General features: G+C 36.5%; 1 protein-coding gene across 1 annotated transcript in view; it reads left to right on the top strand.

The window, feature by feature from the left end:
• LOC126088396 (DNA-directed RNA polymerase I subunit RPA1) overlaps positions 1–24,497 on the top strand; it is a 326,390-nt gene that overhangs the window by 162,283 nt on the left and 139,610 nt on the right. Inside the window, exons 17-21 of the mRNA XM_049906539.1 lie at positions 1,618–1,790; positions 1,869–2,154; positions 10,461–10,589; positions 20,024–20,197; positions 20,283–20,335. Of these exons, the coding sequence (XP_049762496.1) occupies positions 1,618–1,790; positions 1,869–2,154; positions 10,461–10,589; positions 20,024–20,197; positions 20,283–20,335 (815 nt within the window). The remainder of the gene's footprint in view (positions 1–1,617; positions 1,791–1,868; positions 2,155–10,460; positions 10,590–20,023; positions 20,198–20,282; positions 20,336–24,497) is intronic.

Genomic DNA, 24,497 nt, shown 5'->3' with positions numbered 1-24,497 from the left:
TATAGAGGATACCTCTTGACTGCACAGACCTTTTGAAAATGTTAGCAACACCAGCCACTTCCATGCCTCCACTTAAACCATCATAGTTCTTTTTGCACACATGTTGTATAGTGGGATTTTTGCTACAGATGTCACAGAACTTAGTAATAATTTCAATATCCAGAACCTTCCCAGTATCAAAAGAAGTTCCTGACACAATGCCATTTAGGGTTGTATGCCCACGTTTCTGCCAACTGCCGTCAAAACCAGCAGAAATTTGCCTTGGGTCAGATTTCGTATCATTCAACTGAACTGCTTCTTTGGCTGCTTTCAACATTGTAGATTCACTTACCTCAGCTACAACTGCACCAATAGTCTTGTTGTAAACATCAAACTTTCTTGGAGGTGGAGGAATGTTCATCACTGCACAAAGAACAGCACCTGCACTTCGCCCTTTTCCAATAGATCTAAGTGCATACACTAATCTTATATTGTTTTCATACAATCTGCTTCTTGTTACGTGGGATGACATTGTATTGGCAGTACAGCTACATTCCAAACATGTCAAAACTAAATTACGAACAATTCCCTTGGTTTTCACCACATCTTCGTGCAAAGTAACGTTTCCACCACAGTTTTTACAATTTGTGTGTTTTTCGATAAGTTCACGTAATAACCTCATGGAGATCAGAATGTTTGTGTCAGTAACAACAGAAACACTGTTCACACCACATATTACATTGTCACGCATTTTAGAAGCACTTGGAAAACCGGCAGCACCTAGAAGCTTCTTGCTTGAAGCACTGACACTCGCACTGAATTCACTTTCAATATTATTTTCTGCGCTCTGTTCAAAACTAGCAGTTCCGCAGTTTACTTTTACATATTTATTTCCACGAAACTTAGGCTTATATCCAAACTTCCTTATTCTACCCATTGTGTTATAACATTTCACAGAATCATTACATTTGTATCACCAAAACGTAAACAACTAGGATGAAGAAACTGACAAATGATAGTCGACAATGCAGACAGGCTAGCAAACATCAGAATAACAATTCTCTCTCGCAACCCAAATAAAGAGTATTTATATCTGTAGAACATAAATGATTGTTGTACTATAGTCAATGCTGACTACTGCGCAAGACACAGCAAAAATGGACGTGGCGCTAGTTACCATGCTTCACGAACAAATTAATAACTCCAAATCTAATAATCAGATTTGTATGAAACAAATGGCATTTTGTAGCCAAATAATAGGATTATAGATTAAGACTAAAATTTGAGCCTGTTCACGACTGTGTCCCCTTAAGCAGCATATGGCAAGATGCACATATGATTAGATTTGCTTCACTATTGTGCAGATCTGTATCTTCCAGACTCAGCGGACTGTACAGGAGGCATCTGGCCCAGATTAAAATGGGGGATCCAACAGGGAGTGGTCCTCTGTTGTCAGTAGGGTGCAGTTTAACAGACTTGAAAGTAATGAATTGATGAATCAGTTGTAGTTGCAGTTAAATCAAATGGGTCATAATGGATTAAATAATTTATACGCGCGAAACTTTTAAATCAGTTTGTATCAGACTCCTGCTATTTCTATTACTGGATTTCTTTGTTTCAAATTAATCTCAATTGCAGGTTGGTTTAAAAGCTGTAGCAGCTGCACTTAACATTACTGATGAAGAGCCAGACAAAGAAGAGGTGAAAGAAAAGCTTCTTAAAGTTTACGGAGATCGAAATGCTAAATGGAGAACACTTATTGACAGAGCTTATAAACGTCAGCTGGATAACTTCACAAACAACATCAACGGGTATATTTATAATACTGGATGAGTGTGTGCTTATGTACGCCTTTATAAAACATATTTGATACTGATGTTTATTTCCAGGGCGTGTCTTCCATCAGGTTTGCTTCAGAAGTTTCCCATGAATAACTTACAGTTAATGGTGCAGTCGGGTGCCAAAGGATCCACAGTAAATACTATGCAAATTTCATGTCTTCTGGGACAGATAGAATTGGAAGGAAAGCGTCCGCCATTAATGGTGTCAGGAAAGTCACTCCCGAGTTTCCTGCCATTTGATATGAGCCCACGTGCTGGAGGTTTCATAGATGGCCGATTCATGACAGGCATACAGCCGCAGGAATTTTTCTTCCATTGCATGGCTGGCAGAGAGGTAAAAATTACATTTGTCCTATGTGTTGGCATTTATTTTGTTTAATAGCAGTGATCAATGCTACAGTCTTTCCGAAGATCATTCACTTATGTTTTTGAAGTCTCTGCAGTTTGTGTCCTTGTTGGTAACATTGTTGTTCTTGTCAAACTATTCCAGTTATGCTGTTAGTTGCTACTTACCCGTATAACATTCTGGAACGAACTGTAGCTCTGCTGATCTGTGCATGATTTTTATTCGAAGTGTGAAAAGTTGAAAAATAGGCAGAATGTCTTTGTTTAGTTTGGTGATAAATATTTAAATAGCACGGCTACCAAAGAGATGCCCACAAAAACAGAAATTCAGATTTGTCACCATGCTTGATGGACTGCTCGGAATGTTATGTAAGCATTGTGTAGTCCTTGTTTTACGTAGTATGCTCCTTTAGGTACAGTCAGTTTAAAAATAAAGAAAGTGTCCTCCCTTTTAGGATATGCTCCATTATGTAGGTATACCCCAACATTTGTTTTTCTTTCCTAGGTTGACATTCGAGGTGCAGCCCAAAAGTTCTCCAAACTTGGGTGAACTGTGCTTACAAACGGTAGTATAACCTCACTAGAAGCAGCATAATACATGTTTTGTGCATATCAGTATGCCTAGCAGCTTGGACCTAAGTGGATATGTTTGTTGGTGGGCAGTTTTCCATTCTGATGTTTGCTTGTGTTGGTGATTTTGCAATGACCAACTTAAGAGAACAGAATTGCTGTTTTAAACTCTATAAAACAACTGCAGAAATGTTCAGAATTTTAATGCAAGCGTTTGGTACTGACACCAGACACAGACCTATGACTAGTTTAAACATGTTAAAATGGCTGGACATACGATGATGATGATGATGATGATGATGATGATGATGATCATCATCATCATCCAGGAGGACCATTTACTGGTATTACACCAAAAATGGCAGTGCTGTTTGGAATATTATTATGAAAGATCTTATGTAAACCATCTATGACATCTATTGATCTAAAGTGGCTGAGGAAGGATTTGAGATGGAAAAAGCCAGAGAAGTGGCACAAGAATGACTGGATCCTACATCATGGCAATGCGAGACCACATACAGCTTTCATCGTGCAGCAGTTTTTGGTAAAAAAGAATGTGGTAATTCTTACTCATCCCCGTATTGATCCAACTTAGCTCTGTTTGATTTCTTTCTTTATCCAGAGTTAAAAATGAAGTTGAAGCTGCAGTGTTCCCCTTACCTGTTGTTTTATTGTATTTGGTTTTGAAGAATCTTGAGAAGTTTCATATATTGTTGAACTGAAATAATATACTGAGAACTAAGGTAGGGTAGAAGAGAATCAAGTGGACATGAAATGAGTTTTATAGAAGGTTTATCCCCCAATTTGACAGTTGACTGAATATACAGATAACTGCAAGTGTACTTGCTCCTTTGTAATCCTCTAAGATAGGAGATTCACCTGATTATCAAGCAAGTGACTGATCTGGTTAAAGTTCACAGTGGCGGACTATGTGATGGCAGAGAAGATTGTATCAGTGTCCACAGAACAGATCGAAGTATTGTCAAGAGAAGTTTGCAACACCATCATGTGATTAACATTTGTACATTATTGGTATTTTGAAGTTAAATATTTAGTAGTTTGCCTGAGTTTTTAAGATACCAAGATAATATGCAGTTCTATGTTCTTTGGAGATATATTCATTTCATTTACTAATTGTAGCAAGGTGCAGAATTTCACCTTAACCAACACAAAATTGTGAGCATCATACCAGCAATATTCTGCCTTTCACATAAACCAGCATACTGATATTAATCAAACATTGCAGTCAGACAGAGAGATCTTGACATAAATGATGTGTCATCCACTGTCAAAATCGGCACAGGATATAGGGTTAAAGCTCAACCAATCCAAAACTCAAGCAGTAGTCTTGGTCATTCGGTGCTCATTAGCACAAAATACCAGGAATCTGTATCTTCTTTAATGTTAATGGGACAGATATCAGTTTGTCTCCCTCAACAGAGAGTGTAGAAGCAATAACAGATGAAAATCTAAATTGCACATAACGGCATTGTTGCAAGAAGGCATCAGCATCCCTCCATGTCCTACAAAGATGTAAAAAGCTATTCTCTCTTGACCTGAAAAGGGAACTTGCACAAACACTTGTACTTCCAGTGATATTATCCTGCAAGACCTTTCTCAGGAACACTGTGCTTGGAACTGGTTTTGAATACTTGTGTTTCTTATATCTGTGGTGTTCGACACACTGCTCATTTTTCACCATCATATGCACTGCTATCCTGGCTGCAAGCAGACAAGTGCAGAGATTTCCATAACCCCTGTCTTCTGTAATGTCTAAGCAATGAACAATGACCCTCATCCCTTTCTCGACCATGACACTGTTGTCTGAACAACAGAGCAAAATCCTTTCTGTCCCTCTCCATCATTCAGCCAGCTTCTCATAGTCTTTCTGAGTAGCATGAAACCAATGCTGGAGTAACCTCCTGAATTATATTAGAGAATTGAGTAATATCTCTAGCTTCAGGAGGTAGTGACGACATGTCTACTAAAGCAACAGTAAGGATTACCATTCTCCCTGTATGCACATATTACCCTTGTACTCCTTCTTTCCAACCAGATTTTCCTTATTTCCCAGTATTCTTAGCTGATGCAGTTTCTTTAAATTTCCTTTCCCCTGAGCTGCCTATATGAGAAAACATCTGTTTTGTCCATCTATAAATTCTTTTTATAACTGCCAGTATCATTATTGCTATTATTACTACTACTACTACTACTACTACTACTACTACTATTAGTGGCAGCAATTGCAGTAGTACAACTACTTCCAGCCTTAATTATATTATTTCACAGTCAGAATCATTTATTCACATTGACTCTCGTATTATTTTAATACTGTTATTTATTTGCTTGGCAACTATGCTGTAAAAAAGTAGTGTATGTGTGAAAGCCTGGTCTGATGTAGGAGAGTCTGTGATGGCCCTAATCAGATAAAGTTAAATAAATAAATTGACAGCGATGTAAACAGTATAAATTCTGGGTACATACTTTAGTAACATGTTAATGTTACCCCATTGATGTCAGGTTGTCAGCTTTAATGTGATCCATCAGAGTTGATAGTGGTAACTTTACTGGACACAGACTCTTACACAGCCCGACATATAGTTGTTATCTGTCTGCTGGCTGGTCAAGAAATACAGACTTCGGACTTGGAGTGATAATTTAACTACAGGTGTAAGAACATAATGTGAATTCTTTTAGGCTAGATTCTACTCAGTATGGTCTAAAACTTTGCTAGTGTTTCATTTATGTAAAATGTTTCAGGCTAGTAATCCACAAAAGTACATGAAACATTATTACTGTGAGGTTTCTGAACTCCCCTACTTATGTGTGTGACAACCATCTTTCATTAAATCTTTTATGACTTGGAACAAAATGAGTGATTGAAGTTTAGAGGGTCTGGAATTTGAGGTCAGTTATTTTGCTTTCAGATAATTTTCAGTATGTTCATGGAAAGTCAGAATGTCTACTTTCAAATGATTGGCGACAGTAATGCCCCTGCTGCTTCTTAGCTCACAATTTTTTTTTTCTTTTTATGTGGCATTGTTGTAATTTTAATTATTTGTGTATTTTAATTACTAATGCTTTCAGTAAAAATATTTTCATTAATGTAATCAGGAACATAACAGTAAACAACTGAGATTTGTGTTTGTGTGAGATTTTGCATAAATAACAATTTTATGTATTCTTGTACATATGATATATATTAGACGTGTACCTGCATCAGATATAGAATGGAAACGGGGGAAAATTTTGTTATTCTTGGGAGCAGAAATCGTAGCAGATGGATTAGACTCCAGACTGCTGTCTCATCACTCCCTCATTGAATTAAACAGCCAGTCATTGATAACCGACTGACTGGATAATTCAAGAATTTATAAAAGTTTGGCACCATTGTTGAGAAACATAGAGGAAACAATATAATCATAATACCCTTAAGTGCTTTTCAAATGTGATATCTTAAATTGATTTTATGTAATACCCCTTACAGTCCACCATTTTTAATGGTGGACAGTGAGGGGTAAATTGGGTTAGTGGACGTGTCAGCAAAGTTTTTATTCTTGACAGAAAAACAGTCATGATACTGAAATAGGATCAATATAATGTCATTCAAATGAACTTACCCGCAGTGTGTATTGAATAAGTCATTCCACAAATTATTATTTCAGTTGGTTTTTCAAACTATATTCTCAAGCCTGTCTGTACCACCACCATTTGTTCATAAAGGCATCACTGTGTAGTTTCTCAATAAGCTGTCTCATAATAGTTAGATGTGTCATTACAATGAAACACTTCTCTCTTGTATCTCATCACAATTGGTCTGTTGTTCCACTTCTTTACTTACAAACTTGGTGTGTTTGCAAAATTACAATATATATTCTTATATTACTTAATATGTTACTGCTTCATGTACTTCTTCACTACATGAATTAGACATCAAAACTGCTGCTTTGCTTATTCCCTAAAAATGTCTCTCAACAGCAGCAAACTGTATCATTGACAAAACATTACTTTCCATTACATAACAGACCAAAAATTTATTTGAATAAACATCTAACTTTCCTCATGCCTGAAGGGCTTTTTCATGACACATCTTGTTCTCATTTAAATTTGCTAAAGACAGTATTATTTACTTTTTACTATTATCTTCACCTTAAGGTTTCTAGCTTGCTACAAGCTTCCTGAAAAGATGAACTTTCATATAGACTTAATTTCAGTTTAAACTGAACCAAAGACTTTCTGAGTTGAATTTCACATACTCTAAAGACCATTTGATCTTGCAGCTATAAAATATTACATTAAGTTTCATATTCCAATTAAGTTTCATATTTTCTGTCAAATTGCATTTTCTTATATTGTGGCTTACCTCTTACTCTAAATTTCTTATTGAGCTGAAATAAATTCATTATTATTGACACACAATTTTATCATTGCTAAATCAAAAAATCACACAACACTTTTCTTTGTAAACTTGAAGTGTTTGTTAATGATTCTGTCAACAGTTACAGTATTTATATTTGGCAACTAGTTTCAAACCTTACAGGTTCATTTTCAGGCCCATCCTATCGAGGCTGTGGATAGTAGGAGATAAGTGCCTTCTTCTTCTTACAAAGAAGAACAGCATAGTCAGAGGATGGAGTGATTCTAGGAAAGGAAATATATAACCATCCAGCTCAGGGAAGCACTATTCGCCAAGTGGTGTTCATCAAAGTGTAATGAATCCCCCCCACCAGTTGGTGGATTTGCTAAGAACCTAACACCCTGCTCCAGTGTCTCATGCCAAGTTGGGTGTACTTTCACCCTTATACTTCAAAACATTTTCCAGACCAATATAAAACACCATAAATTTGTTCTCTCTCCGATCTCCAATAATCACAAAGAATTGATCATTTTGCATCCAATAAATACACAAGCAAAGAACATTACTAATGTACACCAAATTACAATTTGTACATTTATATTAAACACCACTCTTTTCCAATCACTTATTTCACTATGAATGCCTAAAACTTTTTCCATCCTGCTCACACTACTTACTTCATAATACACTTCTGATAACTAAAACGTAGCTACAATTGGCAACTTCATAAAAAGCCACTTTGCTTTAGCCAAAATTTTCTTTCCACCAGTATCATATACCATCACTACAGCATTATTTACATTAATTTCCACTATTTATTTTGCATTGCCTTCAATATTAACTACAGAAGTTTCACCTTTTCCTTTAACCAGCTGATTTGTCACCAGTATTGTTATTATGTTTGTTACATAATTTACCCGAAAAATACAGTTAAATTATCATTCATTCCCAGTTTTCTCATACATGATTCATAAATTTCATTTCCCTTTTCCTTCCACCACTCAGAATACTCATTTTACATAAAATTACCCATTTTTCCACATTGTATCATCCAGCAGTCCATCTACCACATCTGCCCAAGCTCTACAGAGAAAACTATGATTACACAATGCACTAAGAGATTTGTTCTAGATGTTCACAGTAACCAAATTACAGACCACATTTGACTTTGTATTCAAGGTATATTTAGACACTTAAACCACATTTTTATATATTTCTGTCAGCTTAATGAAAAGTTTCTCATTTTAATTATCAATACCATAATTTACATTACAAGTACTATCCACATCATCACACTTGGTCTCGACACTATCAAATGTATTTGCATCTCCATCAACAGTATCCCTTTTCATCATATTGGACAGCAGTTCATTACTAATATCACTATTTGCATCACTGTCTACATCAATACCTTTTGTATTACCTTTAGATCATTAATTTGATCAACACTTTCATTCAACGCTTGTGACCAATCTGTTCTCATGCCTGCAAAGGTGTCACTATTTACAGGAACATTTTCCTGGCTGATCTCCATAGCCTGTACATCAATTAACATTTTCTGTTACTATATCAGACAATATTTCATTAATGTCACTATCACATATGCAGTGTTTACATCAACAGTTCTTTGTACTACCCCCCCCCCCCCCTCCCCCCAACCAACATCAGTAATAACTTTGTCAGAGACTTCACCTTATACTTGAAGATTTTGTGCTCTATTCATAGTAGTTTGTTCATTTCCTTGCCTGCTCACGTAACTGTTTGATTCTTTATTTGACAGTAATTGGTTGTTCACAAGTTCATGACTTCATGTCTTCTTTGTCTTCAGCACTGTGAACATTAGGTTCAATTTATATTTTTCTGCTATTGAAGTTCCTGTTGATAAAATCTCTTACATTCAGTTACAGATTGTTTGAAGATACTTTTACTGTCAGAAGAAATAAAGTTATTTTTTATCTGCAATTTCATCTTTTTCTTTAACACTGTTGTTTGTTATCCGCACACATCATTCCAATCACACTCACTTAAGATTCTTCTACTTGCATATCATTTACTTTCATTTCACTAATCACTGATTCATACTCTCCTCCGTCCTGACACATGTTCACACTATTATTTATTCCATTAAAAACCTCATATACCAACTTTACACATTCTGTATCAATATCACTAGTTGCATTAATATTCACAGCCACAGATTTTTGATCTGGCCTCATATCTGGAATACTGACATTATTTCCTTGCTCTGTATCAGGAACCAGTTCTTTACTATCATGTATATGGTCATGTATATCAACTACCAGATCAGTGATGTCAATATTAACTTTAACATCAGTTCACGGCATCATTGAATGCATAAAGATTTATGTTAGCAGTCTCTTGCTCAAACCCCAACATTGGTACAGCAACAGTCTTTCCATGCTCTGCTTTGCTATTTAATTCAGTACCATCTTTACAGGAGCATAATTCAACTACTACTCTCACTGCATCCTAACATGAAACAATAGCAACTTCCATTGTCTCATTACATAGGTTTTCAGTTCCATTTTCACTTGTCAGCCTTTCATTCTGTTTGCAAGTTTCTGTTTTACTTGATTGTACTTTTTATTCAGAGGAATTTCATCTGTTTGTTCAAAGGCTCCTTTTAATCCTCTGAAAATTCCGCTCCATAAAGGAAGCTATCAGTGAGGCATTAGACTGGATTGTCATGAAGAATTAGTCCCTAACTGTGGTATTCCCTCTCTACAGGATGTAAAAATCTTGCCCTTTCTTTGACCTAGCTAGGTGATAAAGTGGGAGGACTTTGGAGCTGCATATAGGAAGTTGGTGATTTGGATCGCCATCCTGGCACCCAGAATCAGGTTTTCCAAAATTGCTTAAGGCATTTGCTAGGATGTTTGACTCGATAAGGGCAGGGTTGAGTTCCTTCTGCATCCTTTGACCAACTTGAGTGTGTGCTCCATTTCCAATTAACTCCAACACTAATTTTGAAGCAGTCCAAGTCATATTTTATTTTATTTCAGTTTTCTAGTTTTGGCTACAACTCCTCTGGACCAGAATGTGATGGGGTCACTGCTCAAATAGTGTTGAAGTAGTAATACCCTACTATGAGCACCAGTCAGCTGTGCAAATAAAACAGATTGCCAACTTGGACTGCATCAAAGATCAGTTGCGGAAGTTCTGTGGGAGGACCTTTAAGAAGTTTGGAGCTCATGGTATCCAAGAACGTTAACCACATTCCAGTTTTTCCTGTTTTGGCATTTTCTATTGCAGGATTTTTTTCTTTTCTTGGATACCTTTAATATACATTTTTAGAGTTTGCTTTTGATTTTAAATTTCGTCTGTTAACTGTAGTTTCTGTTTTGCAGGGTTTAATTGACACTGCTGTGAAGACAAGTAGAAGTGGGTATTTACAGAGGTGCGTGATTAAACACCTGGAAGGACTTATGGTACATTACGATCTTACAGTCAGAGACAGTGACAAATCTGTGATTCAGGTAACCAGTTAATATGCAGATGTTTCCATATCATAATTTTGAAACTTATTTTTCATTTAAAAGAACCTTTAAAGAAAGTAACAAATCTTAAATTTAAATGTGTATTATAATGCTTTAAGAAAATAAAAACTGCCCTAGAGTGTCTCCAATTCTTGGGTTGCTTAGCAAGAATATCTGCATGTAGAACGATTTGTTCAAAATTGAATGACTGTTCTGTCACCTGGTACCTGCACCAACTGAATCAGTTTGGTTTTTCTTACAATGCCTTAGTTTCAATAAGTAGAAATATAAGACATTTTGTCAAAAACAAACTATGATGGCACCATTTTCAGTACATCTGATACAACCTCAAACATTCTGGAGACCATATTCATCCTGCCAGAATATGCAAGATGTGGGGAGAGTTGCCAGCCTTAGTTTTAGAGACAGAGAACACAGAAATATAAGTTGAAGACCATTAGAGGAGAGTAAATATGATAGATGAGAGTCACGGTACCTGAATTGTAGGATCACTCTCATGACGGAAAGAGCAGCAAATGAGTCGGAGGCACTTGGAGGACAAAAGATGAACAGAATTATCGGTACTAACATAAAAGGAAAACAAGTCAAGATTAAAATACAGTACATAAATTGAGGAATAGAAAGAAGAAGACTGCTATGATTTTTTTAAAAAAATGTATTGATGTAAACTGAAATATAGTATAATGAATGGTAAACATGTTCTTAAGGCCTGTGATTCAGTTGGAGAATATTACTCCACTTAAGTGTCAATGTATCAGGGCTTATAGTATACCATTAAGGATTCCTATTACACTGCATGAGATTGCTGTTGTGGTGAGCAAAAAATTGGAAGTGAGGATATGCACTTAAAAGTTTGTGAGTAATCCATTGTAGGTGCACCATTTTACAGCTTATAGGTGTGGGTGCAAGTAGGATTTATTGCCTCTTTAAGCAATTACAAAGTTGAAATAGTGTTATGACTTTTATATGTCTAGAATGTTCAATATAACAGTCAAGGCAAAGGGCTGAGTTACAAAAATGTAATACACGAATGATGATTACAACTCGCCACAGTAATGATGTACAATAAAAATCGAAATAGATTTGAGTGTATCATGTATCTAATAGTTTACATTTTGTAATCTGTAATACAGATTTTATTAGATAAGACATATGTTATCAGTTCAACCATAATTGCACAACTGTTAAACACTTCTCTCACAGGAATCCACATTTCTTTGTCTATGTTATTCCATTAATAAGCAAGATCATTATTTCCATTCTTTTTTCTATATGAAAATTTTCTTGTGCTTTATAGATATTAGTTATCAGATTTTTTTTATTTCAGAGCACATGGCTTTTGTTAGATTAGATTAGATTTACTTTCATTCCAATTGATCCGTAGTGAGGAGGTCCTCCAGGATGTAGAACATGTCAGAAAAACAACAATACATGACAAATATTTACAACTCAAACAAATAAGCTAATGTACCATTCCACAGGTCCCAAGTGGCATGGTCGTCATTTTGTAATGAACGCTATATGAAAGAATCATTTTAGAAACACTAATGCACTGAATTTAAAATAAAAAAGTTTTTTATTTATTTATAAGGTAATAAACGTGTAATACAACTACTAAATACTTATTTACAATGAACACATTACTGCACTGAACTGGTGCAGAAGTGAGATTGTACTTACACAAAACACACACACACACACACACACACACACACACACACACACACAAAAATCAGTTGGTTCTACTGAGAAATTCATCAATGGAGTAGGAGTTGGCCACCAATAAATCCTTTAGGCTTCTCTTAAACTGAATTTCATTGGTTGTTACGCTTTTTTATGGCTGCTGGCAAGTTATTGAAAATGTGTGTTCCTGAATAATGCCCACATTTTTATACAAGACTAAGTGACTTTAAATCCTTGTGAAGATTATTTATATTTCTAGTATTGATTCCATGAATTGAGCTGTTGGTTTGAAAAAGTTCTATATTTTTAATCACAAATTTCATTAAGGAATAAATATATTGGGAAGCAGTAGTTAGTATCCCTTGTTCCCTAAACAGGCTTCTGCAAGATGTTCTTGAGTTCACACCACATATAACTCTTACTGCACGTTTTTGTGCCTGGAAAACTTCAGCTTGACTTGATGAATTGCCCCAAAAAATAATCCCATATGACATTATGGAATGAAAATAAGCATAGTATGCCAGCTTTCATTTTTATATCCCCTATGTCTGACATAGAGGGGCAGCAGCCTTTTCAGTAGTTGCAAGGGCAACAGTCTGGATGATTGACTGATCTGGCCTTGTAACAATAACCAAAACGGCCTTGCTGTGCTGGTACTGCGAACGGCTGAAAGCAAGGGGAAACTACGGCCGTAATTTTTCCCGAGGGCATGCAGCTTTACTGTATGATTAAATGATGATGGCGTCCTCTTGGGTAAAATATTCCGGAGGTAAAATAGTCCCCCCATTCGGATCTCCGGGCGGGGACTACTCAAGAGGATGTCATTATCAGGAGAAAGAAAACTGGCGTTCTACGGATCGGAGCGTGGAATGTCAGATCCCTTAATGGGGCAGGTAGGTTAGAAAATTTAAAAAGGGAAATGGATAGGTTAAAGTTAGATATAGTTGGAATTAGTGAAGTTCGGTGGCAGGAGGAACAAGACTTCTGGTCAGGTGACTACAGGGTTATAAACACAAAGTCAAATAGGGGTAATGCAGGAGTAAGTTTAATAATGAATAGGAAAATAGGAACGCGAGTAAGCTACTATAAACAGCATAGTGAACGCATTATTGTGGCCAAGATAGATACGAAGCCCACACCTACTACAGTAGTACAAGTTTATATGCCAACTAGCTCTGCAGATGACGAAGAAATTGAAGAAATGTATGATGAAATAAAAGAAATTATTCAGATAGTGAAGGGAGACGAAAATTTGATAGTCATGGGTGACTGGAATTGAAGTGTAGGAAAAGGGAGAGAAGGAATCGTAGTAGGTGAATATGGATAGGGACTAAGAAATGAAAGAGGAAGCCGCCTGGTAGAATTTTGCACAGAGCGCAACTTAATCATAGCTAACACTTGGTTTAAGAATCGTGATAGAAGGTTGTATACATGGAAGAACCTCGGAGATACTAAAAGGTATCAGATAGATTATATAATGGTAAGACAGAGATTTAGGAACCAGGTTTTAAATTGTAAGACATTTCCAGGGGCAGATGTGGACTCTGACCACAATCTATTGGTTATGACCTGTAGATTAAAACTGAAGAAACTGCAAAAAGGTGGGAATTTAAGGAGATGGGACCTGGATAAACTGAAAGAACCAGAGGTTGTACAGAGTTTCAGGGAGAGCATAAGGGAACAATTGACAGGAATGGGGGAAAGAAATACAGTAGAAGAAGAGTGGGTAGCTTTGAGGGATGAAGTAGTGAAGGCAGCAGAGGATCAAGTAGGTAAAAAGACGAGGGCTAGTAGAAATCCTTGGGTAACAGAAGAAATATTGAATTTAATTGATGAAAGGAGAAAATATAAAAATGCAGTAAATGAAGCAGGCAAAAAAGAATACAAACGTCTCAAAAATGACATCGACAGGAAGTGCAAAATGGATAAGCAGGGATGGGTAGAGGACAAATGTAAGGATGTAGAGGCTTATCTCACTAGGGGTAAGATAGATACTGCCTACAGGAAAATTAAAGAGACCTTTGGAGATAAGAGAACCACTTATATGAACATCAAGAGCTCAGATGGAAACCCAGTTCTGAGCAAAGAAGGGAAAGCAGAAAGGTGGAAGGAGTATATAGAGGGTCTATACAAGGGCGATGTTCTTGAGGACAATATTATGGAAATGGAGGAGGATGTAGATGAAGATGAAATGGGAGATACGATACTGCGTGAAGAGTTTGACAGAGCACTGAAAGACCTGAGTCGAAACAAGGCCCCCGGAGTGGACAACATTCCATTGGATCTACTGACGGCCTTGGGAGAGCCAGTCCTGACAAAACTCTACCATCTGGTAAGCAAGATGTATGAAACAGGCGAAATACCCTCAGACTTCAAGAAGAATATAATAATTCCAATCCCAAAGAAAGCAGGTGTTGACAGATGTGAGAATTACCGAACAGTCAGCTTAATAAGCCACAGCTGCAAAATACTAACACGAATTCTTTACAGATGAATGGAAAAAACTAGTAGAAGCTGACCTCGGGGAAGATCAGTTTGGATTCCATAGAAATACTGGAACACGTGAGGCAATACTGACCTTACGACTTATCTTAGAAGAAAGATTAAGAAAAGGCAAACCTACGTTTCTAGCATTTGTAGACGTAGAGAAAGCTTTTGACAATGTTGACTGGAATACTCTCTTTCAAATTCTAAAGGTGGCAGGGGTAAAATACAGGGAGCGAAAGGCTATTTACAATTTGTACAGAAAGCAGATTGCAGTTATAAGAGTCGAGGGACATGAAAGGGAAGCAGTGGTTGGGAAGGGAGTAAGACAGGGTTGTAGCCTCCCCCGGTGTTATTCAATCTGTATATTGAGCAAGCAGTAAAGGAAACAAAAGAAAAATTCGGAGTAGGTATTAAAATCCATGGAGAAGAAATAAAAACTTTGAGGTTCGCCGATGACATTGTAATTCTGTCAGAGACAGCAAAGGACTTGGAAGAGCAGTTGAACGGAATGGATGGTGTCTTGAAGGGAGGATATAAGATGAACATCAACAAAAGCAAAACGAGGATAATGGAATGTAGTTGAATTAAGTCGGGTGATGTTGAGGGTATTACCGTATTTACTCGAATCTAAGCCGCACTCGAATCTAAGCCGCACCTGAAAAATGAGGCTCGAAATAAAGGAAAAAAAAAATCCCGAATCTAAGCCGCACCTGAAATTTGAGACTCGAAATTCAAGGGGAGAGAAAAGTTTTAGGCCGCACCTCCAAATCGATACAAAGCTGGTTCATTGTAATATGGGACACAATTTAGGTTGAACGAATGACGATACAGCTATAGTAGTTTGGTTCGAGTCGTAACCTTAGCAGTTAAGCTTTACCACGTAGCCATTGCTATGCGTCAGGCGCTCCGTCCGTATTTATACGGGTACCCTTCCTTTTTCACGTGCTTCGTCTGGTTTGAATCGATTGCTTATTTTGCTTTGATCTGATAAGTGCCGTTTTCTTTGTTATAGGTGTTTGCGTCACTCTTAAGCTGAAAATGCATTACTGCACTGTGTCATGCATTGTTTGTAGCATTCTGATAGTGCGTGTTTACGGCCTGTCGCGGTTCGCACCATGGCTTGGAATCATCTCATTAGCGAAACAATGGCAAGAGACTGCTATCTGTTGTTACTTACACTGCTGCTTTCTTTGATAATGTTCAACAAGAATCAAATAATAGACTGCGTATGATAGAACATGTTCTGAACGAGAGTTAGGTGAAAATTTTTCTCTGTTTGAAAATCTTTGCGGCCGCTTCTTTATTACATCAAATTCTGCACAGAAATTAGAGTCATCTTAGATTTAAAAATCTAGTCACTTGCCGTGCTTCATTTCTGACTGTATCACTATTAGGCATAAGAATAATACGAATATAAACATGACACGATACGTATATTCTTCCGCGTTTGCTGTTGTCTCACTCTAGTTTCGTAGTTTATTAGGCAGACAGGATTTAAATGAGATAGCAACAAACACGAAAGAATACATGGCAAAATGTTTATATTCGTATTATTCTTATGGTGAAGAGAATACTGTATGTGATTCAAATTTCATCAGGTTCCGATTAGCAACCATCTCTTGTCACAGATAGGAAAAAATTCAGAACGTAGAGTTGGCCATATTGACAAACATCCCAGTCAGTCTTGCCAGTCAGATTTTCGTAGTACACTGAAATTGTGCTACATTCGAAGATGAACAATACGGAATTTGTATTTACTTCGTTGGATAATGTATGAAAATGCAGTGGTCGAAACTCGCGGCGGAGAAAAAAAGCTCGTTTTCCACTTTTTTTTAAAAAAAAAATATTTACTGACGCAGAGGTTTTGGCGCCAGTATTTATTTTTGTGTCTACAAAGCATGCCCGCGTAGCGCTACATATATTTGACGGCAGAAGTTAGTTGTGGTGGCATGTACCAACATTTTTCATAACTTCCGCTTGCTTTGCACTCGATTGTAAGCCACAGGCGGTTTTTTGGATTACGAAAACCGGAAAAAAAGTGCGGCTTAGATTCGAGTAAATACGGTAGATTAGGAAACTAGACACTTAAAGTAGTAAAGGAGTTTGCTAGCCCGGCCGCGGTGGTATAGCGGTTCTGGCGCTGCAGTCCGGAACCGCGGGACTGCTACGGTCGCAGGTTCGAATCCTGCCTCGGGCATGGGTGTGTGTGATGTCCTTAGGTTAGTTAGGTTTAAGTAGTTCTAAGTTCTAGGGGACTTATGACCTAAGATGTTGAGTCCCATAGTGCTCAGAGCCATTTGAACCATTTGAGTTTTTCTATTTGGGGAGCAAAATAACTGATGATGGTCGAAGTAGAGAGGATATAAAATGTAGACTGGCAATGGCAAGGAAAGCGTTTCTGAAGAAGAGAAATTTGTTAACATCGAGTATAGATTTAAGTGTCAGGAAGTCATTTCTGAAAGTATTTGTATGGAGTGTAGCCATGTATGGAAGTGAAACATGGACGATAAATAGTTTGGACAAGAAGAGAATAGAAGCTTTCGAAATGTGGTGCTACAGAAGAATGCTGAAGATTAGATTTGTAGATCGCATAACTAATGAGGAGGTACTGAATAGGATTGGGGAGAAAGAGGAGTTTGTGGCACAACTTGACCAGAAGGAGGGATCGTTTGGTAGGACATGTTCTGAGGCATCAAGGGATCACCAATTTAGTATTGGAGGGCAGCGTGGAGGGTAAAAATTGTAGGGGGAGACCAAGAGATGAATACACTAAGCAGATTCAGAAGGATGTAGGTTGCAGTAGGTACTGGGAGATGAAGAAGCTTGCACAGGATAGAGTAGCATGGAGAGCTGCATCAAACCAGTCTCAGGACTGAAGACCACAACAACAACAATGTCTGACACAATTCACATTGCAAATAGAGATTTGTTAAGACGCTTCAGCAGTTCTGTGGTGTGCTGCTTCGAGTTGAATTTATTACAAGCTGTAATCCCAAGAATTTAACACTGTCCACTTCTTCTATCTGTTTGTCATCGTAGGCATGTACTCGTGGGACACCCCTTACAAGTTATGAACTGCATGTAGTGTGTTTTTTGAAAGTTTAGTGACAAAGAATTGGCTAGGAACCAGTGATTAATATCCACAAATATTTTATTAGCTGACTGTACTAAGACTACACTTGATTTCCTATTTATTGCAATGTTTGTATCATCGGCAAACAAAACAAACTTGGCGTCTGGTAATGTTACTGATGAAAGGTCATTGATATACACAAGAAAAAATAAGGGCCCTAAAATGGAACCTTGTGGGGACCCCACATGTAATTAGTTCAGATTTGGATGATGCCTGATAGATTGATACATGTCTCTTTCCTAATAACACCCTTTGTTTCCTGCCAGAGATATAAGATTTGAACCATTTTGCAGCATTTCCTGTTACACTATAATATTCTAATTTACTTAAAAGGATATTGTGATTTACACAGTCAAATGCCTCCGGCAGATCACAAAATATACCAGTTGCCTGCAATTTTTTGTCTAATGAATTAAGCACCTTTTCACTGTAAGTGTAGATAGCCTCCTCAATATCAGAACCCTTTAGAAATCCGAACTGTGACTTTGACAGTATGTTATTTGAGATAAGATGGTTAAAAAGCCGATTGTACATTACTTTTTCTAAAATTTTTGAGAATGCTGGCAAAAGTGAAATTGCACGGAAATTTGATGCTATTTCTTTATCTCCCTTCTTAAACTTCAGCATATTTCAACCATTCAGGAAATATTCCACTGATAAATGACTGGTTACACAGATAGCTTAATATGTTACTCAACTCAGAATCACATTCTTTAATTAACTTTGTTGATATTTCATCATACCCACTAGATGTTTTTGATTTTAATGATTTTATGATGGATATTATTTCTGCTGGGGTGGTGAGGGTTAAATACATATTATGGAAGCTTCTTGAAATGTCTGGTCTGAGGTATTCCATAGCAGCATCTACAAAACCTGACAACCCCATCGTGTCAGTAACAGTTATAAAATGTTTGTTAAAAAGTTCTGCAACACTATACACGTCTGTCACCGGTGTATCATTTACTCTTAATGCTATTTGTCCCTCTTCGTGTCTGGTTCCACCGGTCTCCTCCTTCTCTATATTTTGTTATCTGATATGACTATCTTTTCCTTGCAATATGTTTGCTTTGATGTCCATATTACAGACTAATATTTTGCAGTATTTCTTGTAATGTGGTGTAGCATCAACATCGGAACTGTTTCGGATTGACAGATACAGTTTTCTTTTTGTTTTACAATATACCCCTATTCCTTGAATAATCCATGGCTTCTTTGTAGATTTTGCTCTAACCTTGGTAAGTTTTGAGGGAAAACAGTGTTCGAATAAGGTAAGCACTTGATTAGCAAAAGTGTTATATTTCTCATTCATGCCATGAGCACTGTAAACATCAGTCCAGTGAATGGCTCTGAGGAGTGTCCTAAAATAATCAATTTTTGGTTTATTGATTACCCTCTTGAGTTCAGATTTAACGTATTTTATATCCTGTTCAGTATTAACATTTAACAGAAGGAACTGCATGTCATAGTCTGAGAGGCCATTGACTATTGGTTTTGTAATATAATTTTGTTCATTGGACTTTTCTATAAAGATATTATAGAGCAATTGGCTACCCTTGTGTGGAACTTTACAGTGGGAATTAAGTTGAATGATAGTGTTACTAACTCAAATAAGTTCTTATTGGGAGAGTCTTTAAGGAAATCTACATTGAAATCACCAGAAACCACTATTTCTTTGTTTTTGGTTGTTAAATGGGCCAGTACAGCTTCAAGGTGGTTTACGAACAGATTAAAGTTACCTGCAGGTGCTCGATATACACTTAATATTATGAAGGATTTTTTTGTGAAATTCTATTTCTGTTGCACATGCTTCATTATGCTGTTCTAGGCCAAATTTATGAATGTCTATGTTCTTAAATTTATGACAATTCCTGATGAATGTGGCAACTCTTCCTTTCTCCATTTCTGATCTACTTTTGAAAGGGCTGACTTCTTCCATAAATGTGATAAAAAGGAGTAATTAATGCCACACAATTAGCCTAGAATGTTCAAAGCTTTATATCACTTTTAATCACTTAATCTTGTCCATTATTTTAAGACATAAAAGTGAACAGTAAATCATATGAGGCAAGAAATATGTTATTTGCCGTTAAGACAATTATTTTCACAGTTCTATTATGGTGAAGATGGAATGGACATCATGAAGGCCCAGTTTTTGAATGAGAAACAGATAGGTTTTCTGGCACAGAACAGTAAAGCTGTCATGAATAAACCAGTTTTACAGAAATGGAAGGAATTAGAGAATGAAACACCTACAAAACTTGTCGAAGAAGCTAAAAAGAATGTAAGTGGAAACTGTATATCAATCAATATTGTGATAGCCATTCTTTCCATTTATATGTGACATTGAAATGTTATTCTTCTTACAGATTCCCAAATGGGTGTACAGAGCAGCAAAATCTGCAACAAAAACTGAGTGGAGGTAGGAGTTAAAGTTCACCATTCATTTAAATCCTTTTATTATTCCTGTTAGAACAGTCATTGTAATCTACACTTTAGTAATAATAAACCTTCTTAAACTAGCAGGGAAATAAAAATAATACTGCACATATCACTTACTGTTACACAGTCTTTATCTGATTATTTTTGGCTCCATCCAGAATTCCATGCATTGCTGGTTAAAGGTCACCTGTAGACTTTTATTTGCATTGTGATCTTCAGTTCTATGCTATGTTCCTGCATTCTTTCTGCATATTTTAGGCTGTCATCTTAGCCTTTCCTGATCTCATGGAATCCAGCAATGAACTTCCTTGCTCCATCTACCATCCAGCTGCCTGGCTACGTATCTTGGCCATCTCTCTTTCATTTGCACTGCTATCATTATAACATCTTCCACTCTAGACTCTTCCGTGATCCATTTATTTGTTTTCCTGTATATCCTAGAATCTCTCAGTATGAATCTCTCTTTTGTTCCATGAGAGACCCTCAATTGTGCAATGTTTTCCACATTGGTATTCTATGTGTTTCTGCTGTAAGTTAAAACTAGTAATACACATTGTTTGGAAAATGTTATTTTCAGTCATCAGAAGCTAAGTTTTAAAAACCCGATTTATTTTTTCAAAGGCACTCCAGACCAATTTTGTTCTTCTGTTCCATTCTGTTGCGGTCTATCCAGTCTTCTTTTAGCTGCCTTGAATGTGAAAACTCATGGACTGATTTGTTCAATTATGTTTTTAATATGCCCATTGTGCTTTTAAAGAATCATAAAGTTGCTTTCCAGACTTACTCTTTTAAAATATATTGTTTTGATTGTTTAAATGAATTTGCCTTAAAGACAGTCTCATCAGCAAAATAATAGTGGCTCAATTATGTTCTGCTTATACATTTTTCTTCTTCATTTTACTAGTTTAAGAATTTAAAAAAAAAAAATCCTTTAGGTATGCTGAGAATAGTTTTGATGATTTGAAATCTCATTCTCTGGCACCCATTTTCGTTGCAAATTTATCCCTAAATGATGTGGTCTAATGGAAGGTGTAACACTGAATGATGAATTCTTCAGTTCTAACATTGTCTCTGATTCAATGAAAAAATATTGAAAATGTTCTCCAAATCTAAGAATCCTAGTCAAGTGGTAATTCACTCACTGCTCCATTTTGTGATTTCATTCATGACCTGCAAATTGTCCCTTGTTCTGCATACATGTGAAAAGTCAGCTATTTCCTTTGCTTGATAAAATCGAGTGTGATTTCTTTGTGATTGGTAATGTTTATGGTGAATATAATGGGTGTTGCAGAGAGGAAACAAATAGATATAGAGAGTTCAATGTCTTGCCTCTCTCTCTTCTTCTGAAGTAAATTGATTGCAGTTTGATAAATTATGTGTCTTAATAGGTTCTCTGTAAACAGTTTTGAAAATTCTTTTTGTATTACTTGTCTGCCAGCATCCATCATTTCCATTGAAGCATCATCTCCAAGTGCCTTTGCTTTCTTAGTACCTCAAATTGTATTGTACACCACCTCTGGTACTAATTACATAATCTTTGTTTTCAGTATTAACTGTTTGTGGTTCATCTCTTCAACTGTGGAAACATTTAGAGAAATATTCTTCTCCATTTTTAGCTACTGTGCCACTTGCCAGCTTAATTGATGAAATGTTGTTTACTCACTGTAAGTTTCTACTTGCTCTTCTTCATACTCTTACTGGTTTTGATTGTTTCTCTTTTAATATATTGTGTCTTCTCAGAGCTTCTTGAAGAATTTCTGGGTAGTTTTGTTTAATTTTGTGTATTCTTTCAATTTTGTATTACGATTTGCTTGAGAGTCCTCAGTATTTGCGTCATTGTACAAAAATTTTTTTTTTTTATTTTCGTCTCTTCATACTTGCAACATCTTTTGTTGTATGTCTGAGTATCTTCGTTAAATAATTGCACGTTTTGTCTAAGCCTGTGTAACCTTGCAAACGATGGAAAATCCAGATGGAATACTGACACTATTATGAAAAGGATAGGATGCTGCTCACCTTATATTGGAGACGTTGAGTTGCAGACAGGCACAATTAAAAGACTACTAGACAACTAAGCTTTCGGCCAAAAGGCTGGCCTCGGCAACCTGATAAAGTGGTCATGTGTGATTGTGAGCTGCTTTTGTATGAATGTGTGTGTGCGTGCATCAAGCAGTAGAAAATCCAGGATGGAATGTAACGGTATTATGAGAAGGAAAGTTGCTACTCACCTTATAGCAGAGATGCTGAGTTGCAGATAGGCACAACAAAAAGACTCACACAATTAAAGCTTTCTGCCATTAAGGCCTTCGTCAGCACTAGACACACGTGCGCACACACATACATTCTCATGCAAATGCAACTCACCCACATGACTGCAGTCTCAGGCAAGTGAAATCACAGTGTTGAATGGCAACTTTGCTTCTCATAATAATGTATGTATGTTATCTAATTCAGAAGGAGGTCATTTGGGCAAAAGCTTACTTGTCTAGCAATCTCTTTGTTGTGCCTGTTGACTCGACATATCCACTATATGGTGACTAGCAATCTGTCACTTTCATATATTATCTATATAATCTTTTTTTTTTTAAGATCTAGCCAGTGGCGTAGCAAGTAAATACCACATTGCAGATTCAGAGGTCCAGGATTTGATCCCTGGTCAGTTCTATTACATATAAATCACAAGTAATTTCTTCACCCATGCCAGTTATTGTTGATATGAAAAATGCTGAGTTGCACTGTGGTTGAAAGTCCACACTAAACTATAGGTTCCCTTCTCATTCTGTAGTTTAGCTTAGATTAGATTCAGTTTTCGTTCCATAGACCCAAAAAATGAGATGATTCTCGTGGAACATATCAGAAAGTATAACATAAAAACATAAAACATTTGAATATAATACTTACTACCCTGATCATTTGTCAGGAGATTGTCGAAATAGGTGAATACAATGTGGTAAACTGGAATAGCTAATATTTACAGAATTGACACGCTGTCTTATCCACTATTAATAAATTTATCATACACAAAATACCTAATGTTGACTGTTGTGGCAAAGCGCTGTCAAAACAGAAATGTAACAGATATTTTTACTTAAACTGGCTAAACAGTCTCTCTTAAAATATTCATCTGTGTAGTACAAGAAGTTGGCTATCAAAACGTCTTTCAAACTCTGTTTAAACCATGCTTTATCTGAAACCAAGTTTTTAATGTTTGCTGGCAATTTATTGAAAATGTGTGTTCCTGAATATTGGACCACTTTTTGGACCAAGGTAAGTGGTTTTAGGTCTTTATGTAGATTGTTCTTATTCCTGGTATTGATACTATGTTTTGAGCTATTGGTTGGAAATAGAGATGTATTACTTGCAACCAATTTCATTAAGGAATAAATATACTGAGAAGCAGTGGTTAGAATACAAAGTTCCTTCAACAAGTGTCTACATGATGATCTTGAATTTACACCCCAAATGATTCTTATCACATTCTTTTGCACCGTAAAAAATTTTGCTCACTTTGATAAGTTGCCCCAGAATATGGTCACATATGACATAATAGAATGAAAGGAGGCACAGTATGCAAGTTTTTTTTATATTTATGTCTCCTACATATGACATCATTCTCACTCCAAATACAGACTTGTTTAGGCGCTTAAGCAATTCTGTGGTATGCAATTTCCAACTTAATTTATTATCGATTTGTAATCCCAGAAATTTGACACTGTACGGTAAATCTCCCCTGACCCTCGGTTCTGGGTGACTTTTCCAAAATCTACCTCTTTTCTTAGACCTCTCCAGTCCTTTTCCTTCATCCTTCCCCCTTCCCCTTCATCACAACAGTCTTTTTATGTGTGTGTTCTATCACTGCTTGGTGAGTAGATTTTTTATCTATCCAATTAAATGATTTCTTATTTAGTTTAATTCGTTGTTTTATTCTGAAATAGTGTCTTATGGTAAAACATGTTTTTTTTTCCCCTTAACAAATGCTACTAACATATGATCGGTCATTTCTGATATCGTACCTTAAGTTTCCCACTGAAAAATTGTTCATTAGTTTTCATGCTAGTTTTGCATTAATATCCCGCATTGGCATTTTGTAGAGCAGTGATAAACTTGGGCAGAGCAATGCTCTCAGCAGTCTCAGTTCAGAC

Source organism: Schistocerca cancellata, chromosome 1, assembly GCF_023864275.1.
Source record: "Schistocerca cancellata isolate TAMUIC-IGC-003103 chromosome 1, iqSchCanc2.1, whole genome shotgun sequence".
Taxonomy (NCBI): Eukaryota; Metazoa; Arthropoda; class Insecta; order Orthoptera; family Acrididae; genus Schistocerca; species Schistocerca cancellata.
Note: the sequence above shows the minus strand (reverse complement) of the source record. Positions and strands in the feature narration are given on the sequence as shown.